Source organism: Ascaphus truei, chromosome 3, assembly GCF_040206685.1.
Source record: "Ascaphus truei isolate aAscTru1 chromosome 3, aAscTru1.hap1, whole genome shotgun sequence".
Taxonomy (NCBI): domain Eukaryota; kingdom Metazoa; phylum Chordata; class Amphibia; order Anura; family Ascaphidae; genus Ascaphus; species Ascaphus truei.
This window is the reverse complement of record NC_134485.1, coordinates 141,605,573-141,623,119: the sequence shown is the minus strand read 5'-3', so window position 1 is coordinate 141,623,119 and position 17,547 is coordinate 141,605,573. Positions and strand designations below refer to the sequence as shown.

Below are 17,547 nucleotides of genomic sequence, written 5' to 3'. Positions count from 1 at the left end.
AAGGAGGGACCCCACATCCTCAAGATAAATTAATGTAACTAAATACCGACTTCTATATCAATATACAGTGATAAGTCAGTGGTGCTGTATGGGCCAAATAATATAGTAAGAGAAAGTAAAGCCCCAAACAAAAGCACTCTAGTATACCTTTGAAGTACAAATTCACAAAATCTTTATTAAATAACTGTCACAGAACAAAAATAAAAGAAAGCAGAGAATAATTAAAACAAGGCATGGATCCCCTGTGCGTAAAAGACTTGACATAAATCCTCCAGTAATAAATTCCAAATGGAAGAAAAAACCATGTCAAATATGACAGAAAATACACTCTAATGTACCTGACAAGGTGAACAAATTAGTACAGACAGAAAGCCAAAATTGAAGTGGCTATGGCCAAAAGGTCAAATCACATGATATCAACACATTCTTATCCCCACAAAATCTCAGGGAATGTCTCAAGTGACACAGTGTAGCAATATATGATAGGGCCACAAAATATACAGCCTAGAAAAGCACACCTCAAAAACTTATATGCTAGTTGTCATACATCACCAAATGTCAGGCACACTGCAAAATCATGGAGGAGACAAGGAGCAACCGCTCAGAACATGATTACGTGTCCCTAGGGGGAGACAAACCAGGGGGTCCTGCCTACTGCACCTGCTCCTACGCGTTTCGGCAAAGAGCATTCTACTGGGAGTGGTGAGGTAGGCAGGGTGACATGCACGCTTAAAAAGAATATGTGATTAGGCCCATGAGTATAATCAGTCCGCTAGAAGATTGGAATATATCTACACTTTATCTTGGGTCTCCATATCATCGGATTGACTCACTACATATGTGCGGAGTTACTCAGGAGAGAATTATCATCATATACCCCTGTTTTGATACAAACAATTCGAGGACAACATCATTTTTTTCTACTACGGAACAACAAGGACATATATTATGAATTCTATTAACAGTTGGGATTACTTTAATTAACTCTTAAGGAATTAGTTATCTTTTGCATCAAAGTTACGATTAACACACGGATCCAACATCAATCTTTCTTATATGTTTGCCACATAAATTATGTCACTTTCCTAGTGCAAGAATATATTTACATGCTCTAATCAATAGCTGTGCTTATAGGTGAATTTTTTCATCATTTCTGCACAATTTATGTGCTCATGATATTACCAGTGTTATGGTGGATGAGACTTCTTCTGGGTCCTGGGTTTGCACACCATCATCCCGCTAGAAGACTGGAATACACTTATACTCTATCCTGGGTCTTCACACCATCGGACTGATCTACTACATTTGTGCGGAGTTATTCTGGAGAGACTCACCATCATATACCTCTGTCCTGATGTAAACAACTCAATGACAACATCATTCCTATCTCTACCTCGAAACAACAAGAATATACATTATGAATTCTACTAATAGCTGGGATTACTTTGAGTGACTCTTAAGGAATTAGTTTTCTTCGTATCATAGTTAAGATTAACATACGGACCTAACATCATGCTTTTTCATATGTCTCTGACTTCAGTTATGCCACTTCCTCATTGTAAGAATATAATTACATGCCTCATTCAATTGCTGTTTTTATAGATGAATCTCTTTATCATTATTGCACAATGTATATGCTCATGTGACCAGCAGTGTTTTGATGGATGAGACTCCTTTTGATATGAGGGGAACTGTGTATATATATCATCTTTATTTATTCTCATTGATGTCAATCTGTACACATGTTTAAGCTTCATCATGCCTTTGTATGCTTTGCTATATTATGTCTTTTTTCACTGGGTTTAAAATAATGGTGTTCATCATGTTACTGGTGATCCTAAGACTCTCTGTACAGAGAGAGGTCATTAGCTGTGCTATTAGCACTTTTCATGTATATATGTACATCGGTTGCTACACAATTTTTGTGTATGTCACTTTCACTTTAAGAGCAGGAACGATGCTCGGGTGCTGCGCATGCGCGTAGCGTGGCTCTGCGCGAGGAAAGCGTCTTGTTATATGGGGTTCCTTTGTATCTGGGTGCGCGTGCGCAGTGGGGCGCATCTAGCGATTCGCCTGTCTGCCTGGACGCGAGCCGGTGCGGAGCGCCTCAGTGAGACTCGGGAGGGCTCCCGATGACGTCACAGGCATGCGCAGTTATATTTGAGAGGTGCGACTTGCCATTAGTTCCCTCCTCTGCTGGGGGAGGTGCCATTGTGACAGTCACACCCATTATTCAGACCTGCTATAGCACCAAGTGACACAGCCATGTATCGGGTAACTCCCGATGACGTCATGCGCATGCGCATATACCAGAGTGGGGTAGATTCGCCAGCACTGCCCTCTCCTGTGGAGGAGGGCGTCCTTAGGATACAACTATACTATTGGATCCTCCACTGTGACGTTTTACAGACCCATGCAGCAAGTATACTAATTATGCACACTCCTGTTTGCTATCTGTATATCATGTATTTGGCAGATTTTCACCAGGTGATTATACTCATGGGCCTAATCACATATTCTTTTTAAGCGTGCATGTCACCCTGCCTACCTCACCACTCCCAGTAGAATGCTCTTTGCCGAAACACGTAGGAGCAGGTGCAGTAGGCAGGACCCCCTGGTTTGTCCCCCCCTAGGGACACGTAATCATGTTCTGAGCAGTTGCTCCTTGTCTCCTCCATGATTTTGCAGTGTGCCTGACATTTGGTGATGTATGACAACTAGCATATAAGTTTTTGAGGTGTGCTTTTCTAGGCTGTATATTTTGTGGCCCTATCATATATTGCTACACTGTGTCACTTGAGACATTCCCTGAGATTTTGTGGGGATAAGAATGTGTTGATATCATGTGATTTGACCTTTTGGCCATAGCCACTTCAATTTTGGCTTCCTGTCTGTACTAATTTGTTCACCTTGTCAGGTACATTAGAGTGTATTTTCTGTCATATTTGACATGGTTTTTTCTTCCATTTGGAATTTATTACTGGAGGATTTATGTCAAGTCTTTTACGCACAGGGGATCCATGCCTTGTTTTAATTATTCTCTGCTTTCTTTTATTTTTGTTCTGTGACAGTTATTTAATAAAGATTTTGTGAATTTGTACTTCAAAGGTATACTAGAGTGCTTTTGTTTGGAGCTTTACTTTCTCTTACTATATATGTGTGTGTGTGTGTGTGTGTGTGTGTGTGTGTGTGTGTGTGTGTGTGTGTGTGTGTGTGTGTGTGTGTGTGTGTGTGTGTATATATGTGTGTGTGTGTATATATATATATATATATGTGTGTGTGTGTGTGTGTGTGTGTGTATATATATATATATATATATATAATATATATATATATATATAGTGTGTGTATATGTATATATGTGTATAAAAATAATAAAAGAACTTGGTTACAATACTGACAACAATGAGTCACTGTTAACCCAGATGCACCTATTGGCTGGATAGGTGCATTTGGGTTAATAGAAACTAATTGTTGTCAGTATTGTAACTGGGTTGTTTTGTTATTTTTACCTCTTTAAACAGCCTATTGCTGTAATTAAATTGTGCATTTTCTACGGAGCATGCACTTCTGTTTCTTCATCATTTTTGTAGAAGCTGCTTTGACTCTATTGTAAATCATTCGCCTTTGTATTATCTGTTAGCACCATCTACATGTGCTATGAATAAGTATGTACTAATGATTTAATGGTTTGTTTTAGTATGTATTAGCATCCATTTGCACATGTTTTAGTGCTATCTTCTAAATGTGTGTGCACATATTCACAAATATTATATTAAATTCATTCACCTTTAACAAAATGTTGCACAAGTGTTTATTATATTACTAGAATTATTTAATATTGAGTGTTATTTATTTGCGCTGATTAGTGTGTGTGTGTGTGTGTGTGTGTGTGTGTGTGTGTGTGTGTGTGTGTGTGTGTGTGTGTGTGTGTGTACACATGGTTTCTGTACATACAATGCATTATTGGTCATATTCTGGATTTTTGACATTGATTTTTTTTTTAATTACGTAACCACAAGACCAATTCCAAGGATTACAAATGAAATAAACCTCTCATTAACGTCTGCCAGAAAGACAGGCAGAGTATTGTTGTCATGTTATGCAAAGGCCTTAGGCATAGACTGGATTTCACAAAATTATTCTTTGAATTATCATTTTAAATTGCACAGATTGTAAAGCGTGGCACAAAATAGTCAATCAATAAAACAGCTTTTCTTGATTTTGTTGATGTAGATGCACTGAGGAAAGAGAGAACCCAGAAGGGTTCAGAAATCCTGCTCTACAAGTAGGGCATGTAATTTAGTAAATAAATTTAGGACCCAGGGGGTGCTGGTAGCCAGGAATTGGGTTCGAATGAATTATAGAAAGAAAATAATTCCCTTGTAGCTGCACTCAAGAAACCCTAGCAGAATAAAAATGTAACTTTATTAAATATTCATTAAATAAACAGATTCCAAGTAAGGTGAAGAAACAAACTTAAAAACGTTTAAAAATGAACAGAGGTAGGTGTGTGCTTGAAGGTAGTGCAAAAGGTAGGCAATTACAGCCAAGACTGGCATAATAGTATCATAAACCTTAATAATTAGGATATACCGTAATTGCCAATTAGAGGGTTGGTCTGCTGAATCAAACCAGGGATAGCAGGGCAACGGTGGAATACTGGTATATCTGAAGTGTATCTAATCAGATGAGCCACCTAACTAATCAGTAGGATTAGCCTTCCAACGGTTAATTTGAGCGATTAGATGGTGAAGGTATTAAGTTAGGTAGACAGAGAGGAGAAGGGAAAGTTCCCCATAGTATGCAACAAGCAAAAAAGTGGAAGGCTGTAAGGTAACTTCCACTATAAAATAGTATATGCGTAGACCTAGTAAAGGTACGTGAAATTGACCTATCTAAACGTAATGGTCAGCTGGTAGCTATTTATTTAGTGATATGTGTGAAAAATCCTTTTAAATGTAGCTATCACTGCCAGCTGGGCTGAGAATGCTGGTCTACGAGCATATTGAGGCACTGTTAATGAGCTGTGTCAGAAGCGAGTACTTTGATACTATCTCTCTTAGATCCCAGAAATAACTAAATAGTATGTTTCATCATTGTAATCACCATGAGACATGTCCCTCCTTCCGTGGCCAGAGCGTGGTGCTGCCCATAAATGCAGACTCCCTAAAAGCTCTGACTCGCAACAGCCCCTCCAAAGCCGACATCAGATGGAAGTGATGTCAGACGTACCCGACGTACGTTTCACCTATTTGGTTTCACCTGTTCGGTTTCACCGGGGGTCCCTCGATATATTAGAAAACAACACACTCACAAAATATGCCATATTGTGTGCTTTGGGTGAGTAGAGCTCTTTCTCTTCCAAGTGTTTGCTACAATATATAGAGTTGTTTACTACAAAGGAAGTGTGGCACATCAACTTTCTTAATTATGCATTTCTTGCTGCAACACTCAGCACTGATTGGAGGAAGCCTAAAATATATTCTATAAATAAGAACATAGGTTGGTGCCAGAGCTCTCCATGGACCGTGCAGGTGCCTGGCCAAGAATTCCGATTGCTCTCTCGGTATCAATCTAAACTGATATGGCTTCCTCGGGTGTTTGGAGTTCTTTCCTGTTGTATGCTATTTTGCTGTGCAAGCTGTAACTGAAAACCCAAACGAAGCTAAGTAAAAAACCTTTTTTAATTACATCCGTAAGACTGTTTACTGACTCAGAGTGAGGTTGGGTGAATCCAGAATGTTTGCATTACACTCAAAGCCGAATAGGTGAAACGTGCGTGTGACGTCACTTCCACGTGACGCCCGCTTCAGCGGGGCGTGTGCAGGTTGTTGCACGTCAGAGCATTTAGGGAGACTGCATTCATGGGCAGCACCACGCTCTGACCACGGAGGGTGGGACGGGTCTCATGATGGATACAATAATGATGCATACTATTTAGTTATTTCTGGGATCTAAGAGAGGTAGTATCCAAGTACGCTTCTGACACAGCTCATTAACTGTGTCTCAATATGCTCATAGATACTGTAAGCATTCTCATCCCAGCTGTCAGTGATACTGTAGCTACAGTTAAAGGGATTTTTTCACCCATTTCACTAAATAGTTACCAGCTGTCCATTACACTTAGGTCAATTTCAAGTACCTTTACTAGGTCTACGCATATACTATTTTATAGTGTAAGTTACCTTACAGCCTGCCACTTGATTGCTTGTTGCATACTATAGGGCAGGGGTACGCAAACTCTTCTTCCTGCGCCCCCCTGTCTGCTCTCATCCCCGGATCACACATCGTCTCTCCTCTTCCAACCCCCTCCTCCCCCCCCCCCCGCCGCTTGGCTCCAGGTGTCAAATGCCGCCGCGTTGCTGGAAAGTTAAGGTAAGTAAAGTTACAGACGCTTCACGTGATCCCCGGCATTTAATTTAAATGTTTTCGGGGAAGCTCGGGGCCTCTATAACTGCCCAGCCCCCCCTCCCCCCATGCGCACCCCTGCTATAGGAAACTTTCCCCACTTAGGCTCTACCAGTATTCTACCTTTGCCCTGCTATTCCTTGTCTGATCTATCAGACAAACACTCTAATTGGCAATTCAGGTATGTCCTACTTATTAAAGTTTATGATACTATTTGTGCCAGTCTTGGCTGTAATTGCCTACCTATTGCACTACGTTCAAGCACACACCTACCTCTGTTCATTTTTAATAGTTTTTAAGTTTGTTTCTTTGCCTTATTTTGAATCTGTTTATTTAATAAAGTAACATTTTTATTCTGCTGTTTTTTTTTTTAGTGCAGCCACAAGGGAATTCTTTTCTTTCTATAGTTCAATCTAGATGCACTGTCAAAATGTCTTCCTGCGGGAACATACAGTACAAGAAGGAACACATTTCTTGTTCGCAAATTGGAAATAACATACAGTATGCACGTCCCGTTTACATCAGTGAAAGTTCCTTCCTGTAGTGAAAGGATTACAAAGTGAAAGACTTTGAGCTGCCCAGCTATTTTCTCCAGTAAATTAGTGGAACTCTCTGAACTGAGTTGACTCCAGGAAAAAACATCCCCCTTGAGATAAAAAGTATCCACAGTACCAGACTTTTTATAATGCCCTTTATACCTACCATTGTTTTCTCTCCTTAATGAGAACTTTGGGTGCTGCCAAAGCTTTATTCTCTTAGTACATGTTCTGGCTGGAAACCCAATCACGTGTTCTACCCTGAACTCCTCACCTTTCCACAAACACTGTTTTTTGCCCAGTACTCACAATAAGAAAAAAAGACTAACGTGGGAAAGTAGTCACCATCATTACTATTTTGAATGACACTTGGTGTCATTTTTTTAAAACTATTTTCATATCCATCACATGCCGTATCTTGTACTGTCCAATGCAAAAATGTATCAGAAGTTTCTTTGGGGAAGAAGAAGAAAAAAGATATTATCATCCCCAAGGCACACATAATAGGTCTATAAACAGGAAAATCTTGTTTTGACACTTACGGGAGAAAGGCATCCTATCTTTATAGCAGTGACATGAAGTACATTCTGTTCAGTAAGGCAAGACTGTATAATCATGCTTTACATATGGAAAGAAAAACAATGATTTTTGAATTGTACATTATCTCATCTGTCATCATTCCTAATGAGAAAAACACTTGAGGCCCCTCACTTTCACACATTCCTGAAATTACTTGTTTACCCTCTCCTGCCAGATGTGTTGCTGGCCCTTCTAGCAGTGAATGGGTTAATGATGGTTTAATGTTATTTAATAAATTATTTTTTTGTGGTGATTCAAAATGTTCTTTGCAGATGTGATGTACTCATGCATCAGTATTTAGTTAACTGTTCATGTGTCTGGGTTTTCCCCTACTTTATTTCAGGAATGACCTTGCTAAGATTATGCGCACCAGAGCAAAAGAGATTGAGGTGAAGCTGCTACTGTTTGCTATACAGAGAACAACAAATTTTGAGGGACTACTGGCTAAGCGCTTCACAGGCAGTACCCTGAGTGACACAGCTGTGGTAAGACACTGATTTGGGGCCAGTTACTGTATGACCCAATAGTATGTGTCATAAGCAGGCCTGCTGATAGAATGAACGGGTCCCAGGATGCCAACACTTACCTGCATTGTTTGTTGAGATGGTCCTCTGTGTGATTGGTTGAATGAGTGGTGGTGTTTCACAGGTACCACTGGAAAAACAACTACAGAAGTGCAAGTGCAGATGATGTTGGTTGGCCGGTCTAGGACAGTTGGTCGCGGCCATTTCACCACAACCAAGTGACCATCGGCGTGGCGGGGGGGACGGGACGGTCCCTCTGTGACCAAACGCTGGCAGGGACTTGGTTGCAACAAGACAACCGCAACCAAATGTCCCGTTCCACCTCCCCCCCTGGTTGACAGCCCTGATCATAAGCGATTTCTCTGTTTATGACTTGCAGGTATTGCTGTCCAGCTCCTAAAGTATTTAACCTTGACAGATCATTCAACACATTGCAAAGCCCTCTTATATTAATTTAGTGACCCGTGGCTTGTGCATTGTATTCCTGGAAGCAACAAGGGTACAAAAGTACACTTCTCCAGAACCAGATCTGCTGCTGTAACTGTAAACTACATATGTTCATATAGTATGTCATACTAGCACATAATACGTCATGCCATGATATGTCTGTGGAGAGTTTGTAACCGAAGCTTCATGTTTAGTGTATACAATATATATATATATATATATATATCTCCCTCCCCCTCTCCCTTCTCCCCCTCTCCATTCTCCCGCTCTCCCTTACCCCCTCCCTCTCTCCCTTCCCCCCTCCCTCCCCCCTCTCCTTCTCCCCTCCCTCCCCCTCTCCTTCCGCCCTCCCTCCCCCTCTTTCCCCCCTCCCTCCCCCTCTCCTTCCCTTCCTCCCTCTCCCTTCCTCCCCCCTCTCCCTTCCTCCCCCCCTCTCCTCCCCCACCCTCTCCCTCCCCCACCCTCTCCCACCCTCTACCTTCCCTCCCCCACCCTCTCCCTCCCCCACCCTCTCTCCCCCACCCTCTCTCTCCCCCACCCTCTCTCTCCTCCCCCCTCTACTCCCCCCCCTGTACTCCCCCCCCCCCCTCACCCTCCCCTTTCTCCATAAGGCCGCGGCCAGGGTGATCTCGCGACCATGCGCATGACATCACACGCGCCTTTTAGCTGCAGCGATTTGTGGCCTGCGTAGAGGCGACGGGGAGGCGTGCCGGAGGCATAGCTGTGATGTCATGGAGCTGATTTGCCCTCTTTTGGCCACAGAATCAAATGTATTTGATTCTTTGCGCGCTGTGCGCACAATTGCTCTGGTGCATGCGCGTGCACATGCGGTGTGTGGCCGCGATCATTGCTCTAAGGCATTTTGACCGCATGGCGCGCGCTGTTGCTCACGCCGTCGCGCTCACCCTGCCCGTGGCCTAATATAGAGAGTGCACACTTCCATATAATTTCATTTTATGATGCTTACATGTATCAAATATAGACATAGAAATCCAGTCAGGGTAAAGATCCTGGTTGGACAAGAAACCCACAATTGCACTCTGAGGACAAACAATAGGTGGGACTGAAATATAGTCCCAGGCTAGTAGCCTATTGTGCCAAACGACGCAAAACAAAAAAGCTTTGTTTAAGACATATTAGGGGACAAAAGCAGGGAATGTAGGGACAGGTTTATTTAAAATTAGGTGGTGGTGACACGGAGTAGAGGAAAAAAGCCTCCTCCAAAGCCCACCATGGAAACTCTCATATACAAGAGAGAGTATGTCTCAGAGTATATATATATAAATGGTGTCAAACATGAAATATATCCACAGAGATTCCTAGTTTGGAGCTCCTAATAGTAAACTGTATAAACGCTGGTTCTATTTATTCACATTGATAGTATGTCAAGTATCTACCTACAAATAAGTGGGAGTACTGACATAGTGTAGCAACTCATGTGTGTAGTAACATAACCCAGGCTGCTCAAAATACTGTTAGCATATAAGTTTGCAACAAACACAGAATGATACAATGTATGTACATGGGTAGTGTGTTCAGTAACCCTGCAAGGGGAGAAATAGTACTGCTGGTGTATACACATAGCATTTAAACACTTAAAATAACCTGTTTCATGGGTTCAAATTCAGTCCATCTGATATCACAGCATGTGTCAAATCAATGAGCCATATTTATGTAACATTGCCATGTGTGCATTGCCTAATATGTCAGGTAAGTAGATATGGGCAGAAGAGAAAGGATATATATGTGCCAGCGCATGATACTACCAGTACAGCCGGGTGTAAGTCAATCACCTCGGTATACTGGAGCTCCTAACACCGCGGGTCGCCACCACCGACGTCAGAAGGATGACGTCATCTAAAACCGACGGTCCGTTTCGCGTAGACAGCTACGCTTCGTCAGGGCAGGAGTGGTAATGAAGACTAATCCACTTCTTCCTTAAATACCCTACCATACGATAGGAGGAGGCTAATTAACGAGTCCCTAGTAGTTAACTCATTCTGATCTCTTTGGTAATAGACTCTAGTGTTAAATCCTTACATACATTACCAATTTTCATGTATCAAATATATAATGATGTGAAACATGGGAACTAAATTATTCTATTAACCATATATACCAATTGCAAATGTATAAATGTCTTTGAATGGAATGTTGTACAAAGCTGTTTTGTGACATGTGGCTACAGGTTCACTGGATGCATCACAATGTTTTCAACCAGAGAGTTCCATGAGAACTACGTTCTAAGACATGATGATGAAGTGTTTGAAACCAAGGGCTCGCTCAGCCTGGCTGCTACGGCAGCTTGCTAGCGTTCGCGCCCCCGCTGCGTGCTCCTGCAGCCCAGCGATATGTGCTCAAACAGCAGGAGCCAGATCGTGGCGTTTGGGGGCGTGTAACGAACGCGTCACCGAGCTGGTTCGCCTCTATTGGCTGAACAAGCTCGCGTCACGCGACTGTAGCCCCAAATTCCAATTTTTGGTTGTGCCGGCAAAATGTCGCAGCGACAATGCTGCACTTTGCCGCCGGTGGAGTTTTCAGTTTGAAAACTCCCACCTCACAACCCAAATTTGCGACGGACATGCGTACGCCGCATGGCCTTCTGTCTGAGCTCAGCTTTAGCAGGATGTGGCACTTAGAATATTAGCAAAATTAATTTCTCTTACACAGCATTGTACATTGTACATAGAATTTTTTGCACCATGCAATTTACAAAATAATTTTTGGTGCTTGATGTCCAAATCTTGATTTACGGTAAAAAAGAGGTATCTCGGGTACATCATCGTTCACTCCTTCAGTGCTAAAATACATTTTGAAGCAAAGTTGAAGCACCAAAAGATTATAGTTTTATGCCTGATATCACAAATTATTTGTAATCGTACAGGCCTCACAACTCGTGGTCAAATCTGCTCCTTTATTTTTGATAAACAAGATCTTTTAATACCGTCAAAACAGAAATATAGTCCAAACCTAAAACAGACAATGCCTTCCGAGGGATTAAAACGTGTGCCAAACCTATACTCTAGAACAGGTGTCGGTCAATGACTGAGCCACTGATTGAGCCACCTGTGCTGAAGCACGGATATCCTGAAAACCTGACCTGTTGGTGACTCTTCAGGACTGGAGTTGGCCACCCCTGTCCGAGGATGTCAGAATGCTTACTGCACTAATCACATAGATGTATTACTGGGAAGTGCACTTGGAAACTTCTGCATGGAAAGAAACTACACTATTAATTTTTCCAACCATTGGAAAAGTAATATTTTTTGCTACTTGAAATCCAAAAGCAGAATAGTAGACATGTAACCCAATATGAAAGACCGCACATCTGATCTAATTTTTACGAAATCTTTTCAGTTGTACAGAAAATTATTTTTAAAGTTGTACATTCTAATTAGTTGGCACAATAATGTATTTCTTATTTTTACTTGTTAGAAATCACCTTTTTTACTGCTTGCATATGAGAGAAACAAATCTTCTATATAGAAATGTTGATGTATAAAGGTTGTTGTCATGGGAGAGGGGGTTTGGCCCAGCATTAAAGGGGTTACACCCCATTTGGCCACCCCCTGCTCTTACTTGGGAAGCATGGGGTTAACTGGACTGCGGTCCAGTACTGTGTTTTTACCCTGCTTCAGTACCCAAATGTATGTTCCCCTGTAAATGTGTATTGTTCCCCTTCCAGTGTTTGCACCAACACATACACTGGGATTGATGCGGGAGGGAAGGGGTAATGTTAGTTCAGTGTTTATAGCCCTTTGTTCCCTTTTCCCGCCTTTTCAGGCTCCATTTTGCAGCTCTCCATAAGTCGCCATTGCAGCCCAATGCAACCTTATGGAGATTCCGGCGATTTGGGCCTGTTTTGGTAGAAGACCTGCAGGTGGCGCCCGAGAGGAGGAGCGGCGGTTCCCCATTGTAGGTCAATGGAGCCATCCATTTCAATGGGGATTCCTCGACGCCGACCTCCAGGAACGGGTTGGCAGCCATCCAAACCGCAGACCGCAAGAGCGGAAACATTTTCTTAAAGAGAGCTTTGATCACACTGCGTTCAAGTTCAACTACAATTGGCGTGGGAAACTTAGGTTCTAGGGCACCCAGAAATAAAGTTCTTTTTGCCCCTAGACCCTAGGAACCCCCACACACGACCACCATCAGGTCCGAGAATGAGGGACCCCCGTAAAGGGTCGCGGCCGCCACAGGGTCGTGCCATTGACTCTAATGGCAGAGCATTGCCTGCATTAATTTCCTATGGCGGTGCCGGCCATTGATTCCAATGGGGGAAAAAGCCGCGTGGCGTTAAAACGACTAAGTCCAAAAAGGGTAAAATGTTTAAGCCCATATCTCCGGTTCTGTGAGGACCAGAGGGCTGGGATTTGGGTCGCATGTAGTCACTGTTCCGGCATGACTGCATGGCCATTTCCAGCCCTCTCTGAACAACCAGACGGAGTATCGGCCAATGTAAATAATTGTGGTGTTCCTATAGACTTCAATGGCGGAGTTGTTCCATTGAAAGTCTGTAGCGGTGGAGCCCATAGACTTCAATGACGGAGTAGCCCCATTGAAAGACTATAGCGGCGAAGCCCATTGACTTCAACGGTGGAGTTGCTCCATTGAAAGCCTATAGCGGCGAGCCCGTTGATTTCAATGGGAAAGAGTGAAAAGCAGAGATTTATTTTAGCTATGGCGGAGAATCCTGCATTAAAGTTAATGGGGGATTTTAACTTGTTTTTTGTATCTCCGGTTCTGGGGGTCGCAGAGAGATGAAACTTGGCCACCATGGAAAGTCACCTCCGGCATGAGGGACTGGCAAATTTCAGCCTGCTTGGGCCAGCAGAACGGATTATTTTAATATGTGAAGGTATTAAAGAATAGATTGTATTTTGGGTCTGGTATAAAAACTCAGAGCCCATATGGTATGGTAATGCTCAGGATGGGAGACAAGTGGTCTATCATAAACCCCTGATCAAAGACTCCCCCACCCTGCTTGTGTATGCAAGCCCACAGGAAAGCAGGACATGGGTACTTGATGTTAAGTGTGGTAATTCACACCTTGGGACAAAGGGTTTCCTGGCCAAGCCAGACTTTAAGACGCCAGGCTTGTGGGCGGGGGGCTAGGGAAATAAGCCCCTGATTAGAATAATATCCACCCAGTGGGCAGGTATTACGGTGCCCATCAGGTGAGGTGGCAAGGAGAGATTGGGTGCAGGTAATTGTTCTCCAATGACCTGCACTCAATGATAAGGTATAGAACTGGAATTACATATAAACCAGTGTCAATCCTATACTCAGTTGTCTTCGTGTCTTTTCGTGATGTCTTCATCTGAACCTGTATTGTGGAGGGAATTGCCAATCCTGTATCCTGATTGCTTTCTTGTCCAACCGTTAAGTAAGTGTCTATATTTTGCCTGTTACTTGTATATCTTGTGTGTTCACCTTCTTTAAGGAATAAACTATATTTATTATATCTAAGTCGTGTTCAATTCAACCCAGATATTTTGGTGTGTATTATTATAACTTATCACTAGCTACCGTGACAGTTGTTATGGGAACTTACTGTACAAATGGATATTATTATTTTTAACAAAAATCTTCATAATTCAACCCTTGCCATTGTAAATTTGGACTCAATGCTGAATTCCTTCCTCAATTAGTCATGAAAATATAACTACCCTTAACAAAAGCAACATGTATGCTATATGCCGTGATATTTGCTTTTGTGGTTTTTATAGTTCAGATTTGATGTCTATATTTGTTTAATCTTTATACACGATTGTCTTCGATTGTCTTTACTATTTTCCAATTGCTACATACTGTATGTGTATTTTGGCACTTCTAACGGTTATGCAGGATTTAATTAAACCATCTCTAGAATAATTGTATTAACTATCTTGCAGCTAGAAGAATGACACCTTAGGAATACAGTACTTTCTATGCATATATACATCTATACATATATTATAGATTTTGCTGCCTTTACCAATAGGTAAAGCTTGAAGGGGTATTTAGTGCCTCTGGGAAATTATATTTTTATTCCCTGATGAAGTAGTGTGATAATACGAAACGCGTAGGATAAATGTTTTTCCAATGCTTATTAGGGTGCATTAATTATCCTCTGCCAATATCAGCTCTTCACAAGCTGTTTTTAGTCCTGTATATCGGGCTGCTTAGACCGCCCCTGTGACGTAACAGCGCGACGCACTGTGAAGGAGTGACTATACTACAAGCCGAGATACCGCTGTAGAAGTGACCGCTCCCGGCTGCTGCTGTGCTGGTTTCAGAGCACACTTAGAGTGTTGGGGTGTCTCCTTCACCGTATATACCCAGGACTGTTGCTGTGCAAGCCTTGGATTACGAACTCTCGATCCTCCTGAGACCACCTGACCGAGGGAGGTTTTCCACAGAGACGGGTTCATCACGTCTGACTACATATGTAGAGGAGGAACCTTACAGACACCATACGAGAAATTTACCAGAGGGACTTGTTCCTGGATCCAGCACAACACTTGTCGATTGGTAACCTGTGTGCTCTGCACACTCAATGCTTATGTTTTAATTTCTTGATGTACGCAGATTACTTATCCCTAATTTTTATGTATTAACACTTTGATATACTTCACCATTTGCGTCTTGCGCTGTTTCTTTTGTTTCCATTTCTCCAGTGTCTAGGGGGTGCTGAGCCACCCCCTCATTAACGGCTGCAGACGCCATCACTAGCCACTTGTCACGGTTGTATATGACTTTAATTATTTTGTCACACTGTGGTATCAATATGTGGTTTTAACTATTTAGTTTAATTTTAGGGTTTGTGCAATATATTTTTTTTTGCACCATATCACTTGATATCACCTGTGGTTGTTTAGGTGCGCACTTTAATTCTTTATCACTTGATGTGAAAAGCCTGAACTTAAAATTACTGTAATGAAATTAGTCATAAAAACGCAATAGATTTCTACTTGAGTGCAATAGTTACCTTTTCCAATAGATGTTGTCTTACTAAATTATTAAAATAATAAAGTTAGGACACTGCCTGGTCATCTCTTACTACCCTGACCACCCCCCCCCCACCCGTAATAGGCATTAGTTCTTCTCCCACTGCTACGTTTTAGTTAAATGCGTGTCTTTCCCCGCCCTGCCGAGAGTAGAGAGAGATGATAAAAAACAAAGAAACTAGCTGTCTACTTTCCCCCTGGGTCACGCTCCCCTTACCTTTAATATGGCGTCAAATGATGTCACGTGACCCCACGTTGCTATGGCAACGGAATTCAAATGACGCCGCGGGTCATATGACGTCACATCATTTGACGCCCGTCACCATGGAAACGTGTGAACCGAAGCCTGGTAAGTGAGTTTACAGAGGCCTCGTGCTGATGAGCGTGGGGCCTCTGTAACCGCCGCGCCCCCCAGTTTGCGCTCCACTTGTCTATCAGGAGATACCATTCAGCTCGAAGCATTTGCAAATCATTCATCACTCTCATCAGTACAAATAGATTAGTGTTAAAGTTCGGCTGTGTTGTCTGTTAATATTTTGCTTTGTTTTGGCCACAAACATTGTTTACCTTTTTAATTGATACTTATGCCGAAATGCAAGTGTACATTTAGTGACGATTATTGTAAACCGTGGCATTTTCCTAAGAAAGGGATGCTGGATGACGAGGCTGAATGCAAACTATGCAGACAATATTGTGTTTAGCAATTTTGAAGGTCAGCGATTAACTCATTCACGTCACACTTTCATACTAGATTTCAGTGTCTCGTATTATAAAGACTTAAATGTAGCAACCTTGCCACATAGTGTTACACAATAAAAAAAAGTAAAGGTAAATGTGAGAGACGAATACACAAGAAAAGTTATTGAAACGCCCACAGCAGAAAGTAAATCTGTTTGGCCTTTTGTGTCAATGTTCAGAAAATATTTCATTGTTGGAAGACCAAGATCACCAGCTACTAATAGAATGGTTTTTAACCAAGGTCAGGAACAGCATTTTTGTGAGGTCCAATTTAAGATGGGTTGGCAATAGAAATGATGACGCATTACCATAAAACAATTTGAAGCAGCAATCTGAGCTGCTGTTTCTTTGCTTTTGTACACAAAATGTTCTGCATTATATAAACTGGCTCTTCCTGACCTCCGGGGTTCCTGAGATTTTTGCACTTTAGTGGCTAATAGAAAGTGTCAGCGTCCTTGGCAGATGCAACTCTATTGGCGACTTGTGGCTGTATTTGTCATTTTTTTTTTTTTGTCAAAAATTGGCATACAAACGACAAGTATTTTGGGGGCCAGTAGGTTCCCTGTAGGTGTGGGGTGGTTGAGGATCGGCTTCAGGGAACCCCTCATTTTAGGTAACCTAAAACACAATGGTGTCTATTGATATACTTCTCTCCCCATATTCAAAAATATTACACAAGCAGGTACTCATTTACGATATATACCCTGTAGCACCGTACCTGAGAAGTTGCTGAGTCTGCAGTGCATTACTTATACTGTAACTGAAATTATTACTGTTCCTCTTCACATACAACATTGAAATGCACGACTGCAGCTTACAACTGATTTGCAGTGTCCTTGTTCGCATACACTTAAATGAAATCATCGTAAATAATTGTTACTTGTGAGCATGGGACTTAATTGTAACAAACCCCAAACCTCAATTGTTTGATTTCTGGAACTTGGTAATTATGGTGATGTAAATATTGGTGCTGCTAGTGAATGTAAGTGATCAAACACGTGAACCAAGCAAGCCCGGTTTAGCATAGAAAAATACAAAAACGTACTTGCGTAGTCAAGGAAAGTAAGGCTGGGGCCATAGTGCCGCAGACTGCGGAGGCGTCCGCACGCTGAGCGATCTGATTGGCTTAAGGCAGTGATCGCATCCATGCGGCGTGCAGGCAGAAGCAGGGGGCGCACGTTGCGTAAGAAATCAGTTGAAACTGATTTCTCGGCGCGACAGGCCGGTCACGTGAGCGGTTCGCCCAATGAGGACGAACAAGCTCTGTGACGCCCCTAGGCACACTCCCCACGGTGCGGAACGGCGCGTCTCCACTGTCCACAA

At 42.3% G+C, this 17,547-nt stretch overlaps 1 protein-coding gene across 1 annotated transcript in view; it reads left to right on the top strand.

Annotated features, from left to right (window-relative positions):
- VPS53 (VPS53 subunit of GARP complex) overlaps positions 1-17,547 on the top strand; it is a 236,879-nt gene that overhangs the window by 132,552 nt on the left and 86,780 nt on the right. The window contains exon 11 of the mRNA XM_075589578.1: positions 7,870-8,011. Within this exon, the coding sequence (XP_075445693.1) occupies positions 7,870-8,011 (142 nt within the window). The remainder of the gene's footprint in view (positions 1-7,869; positions 8,012-17,547) is intronic.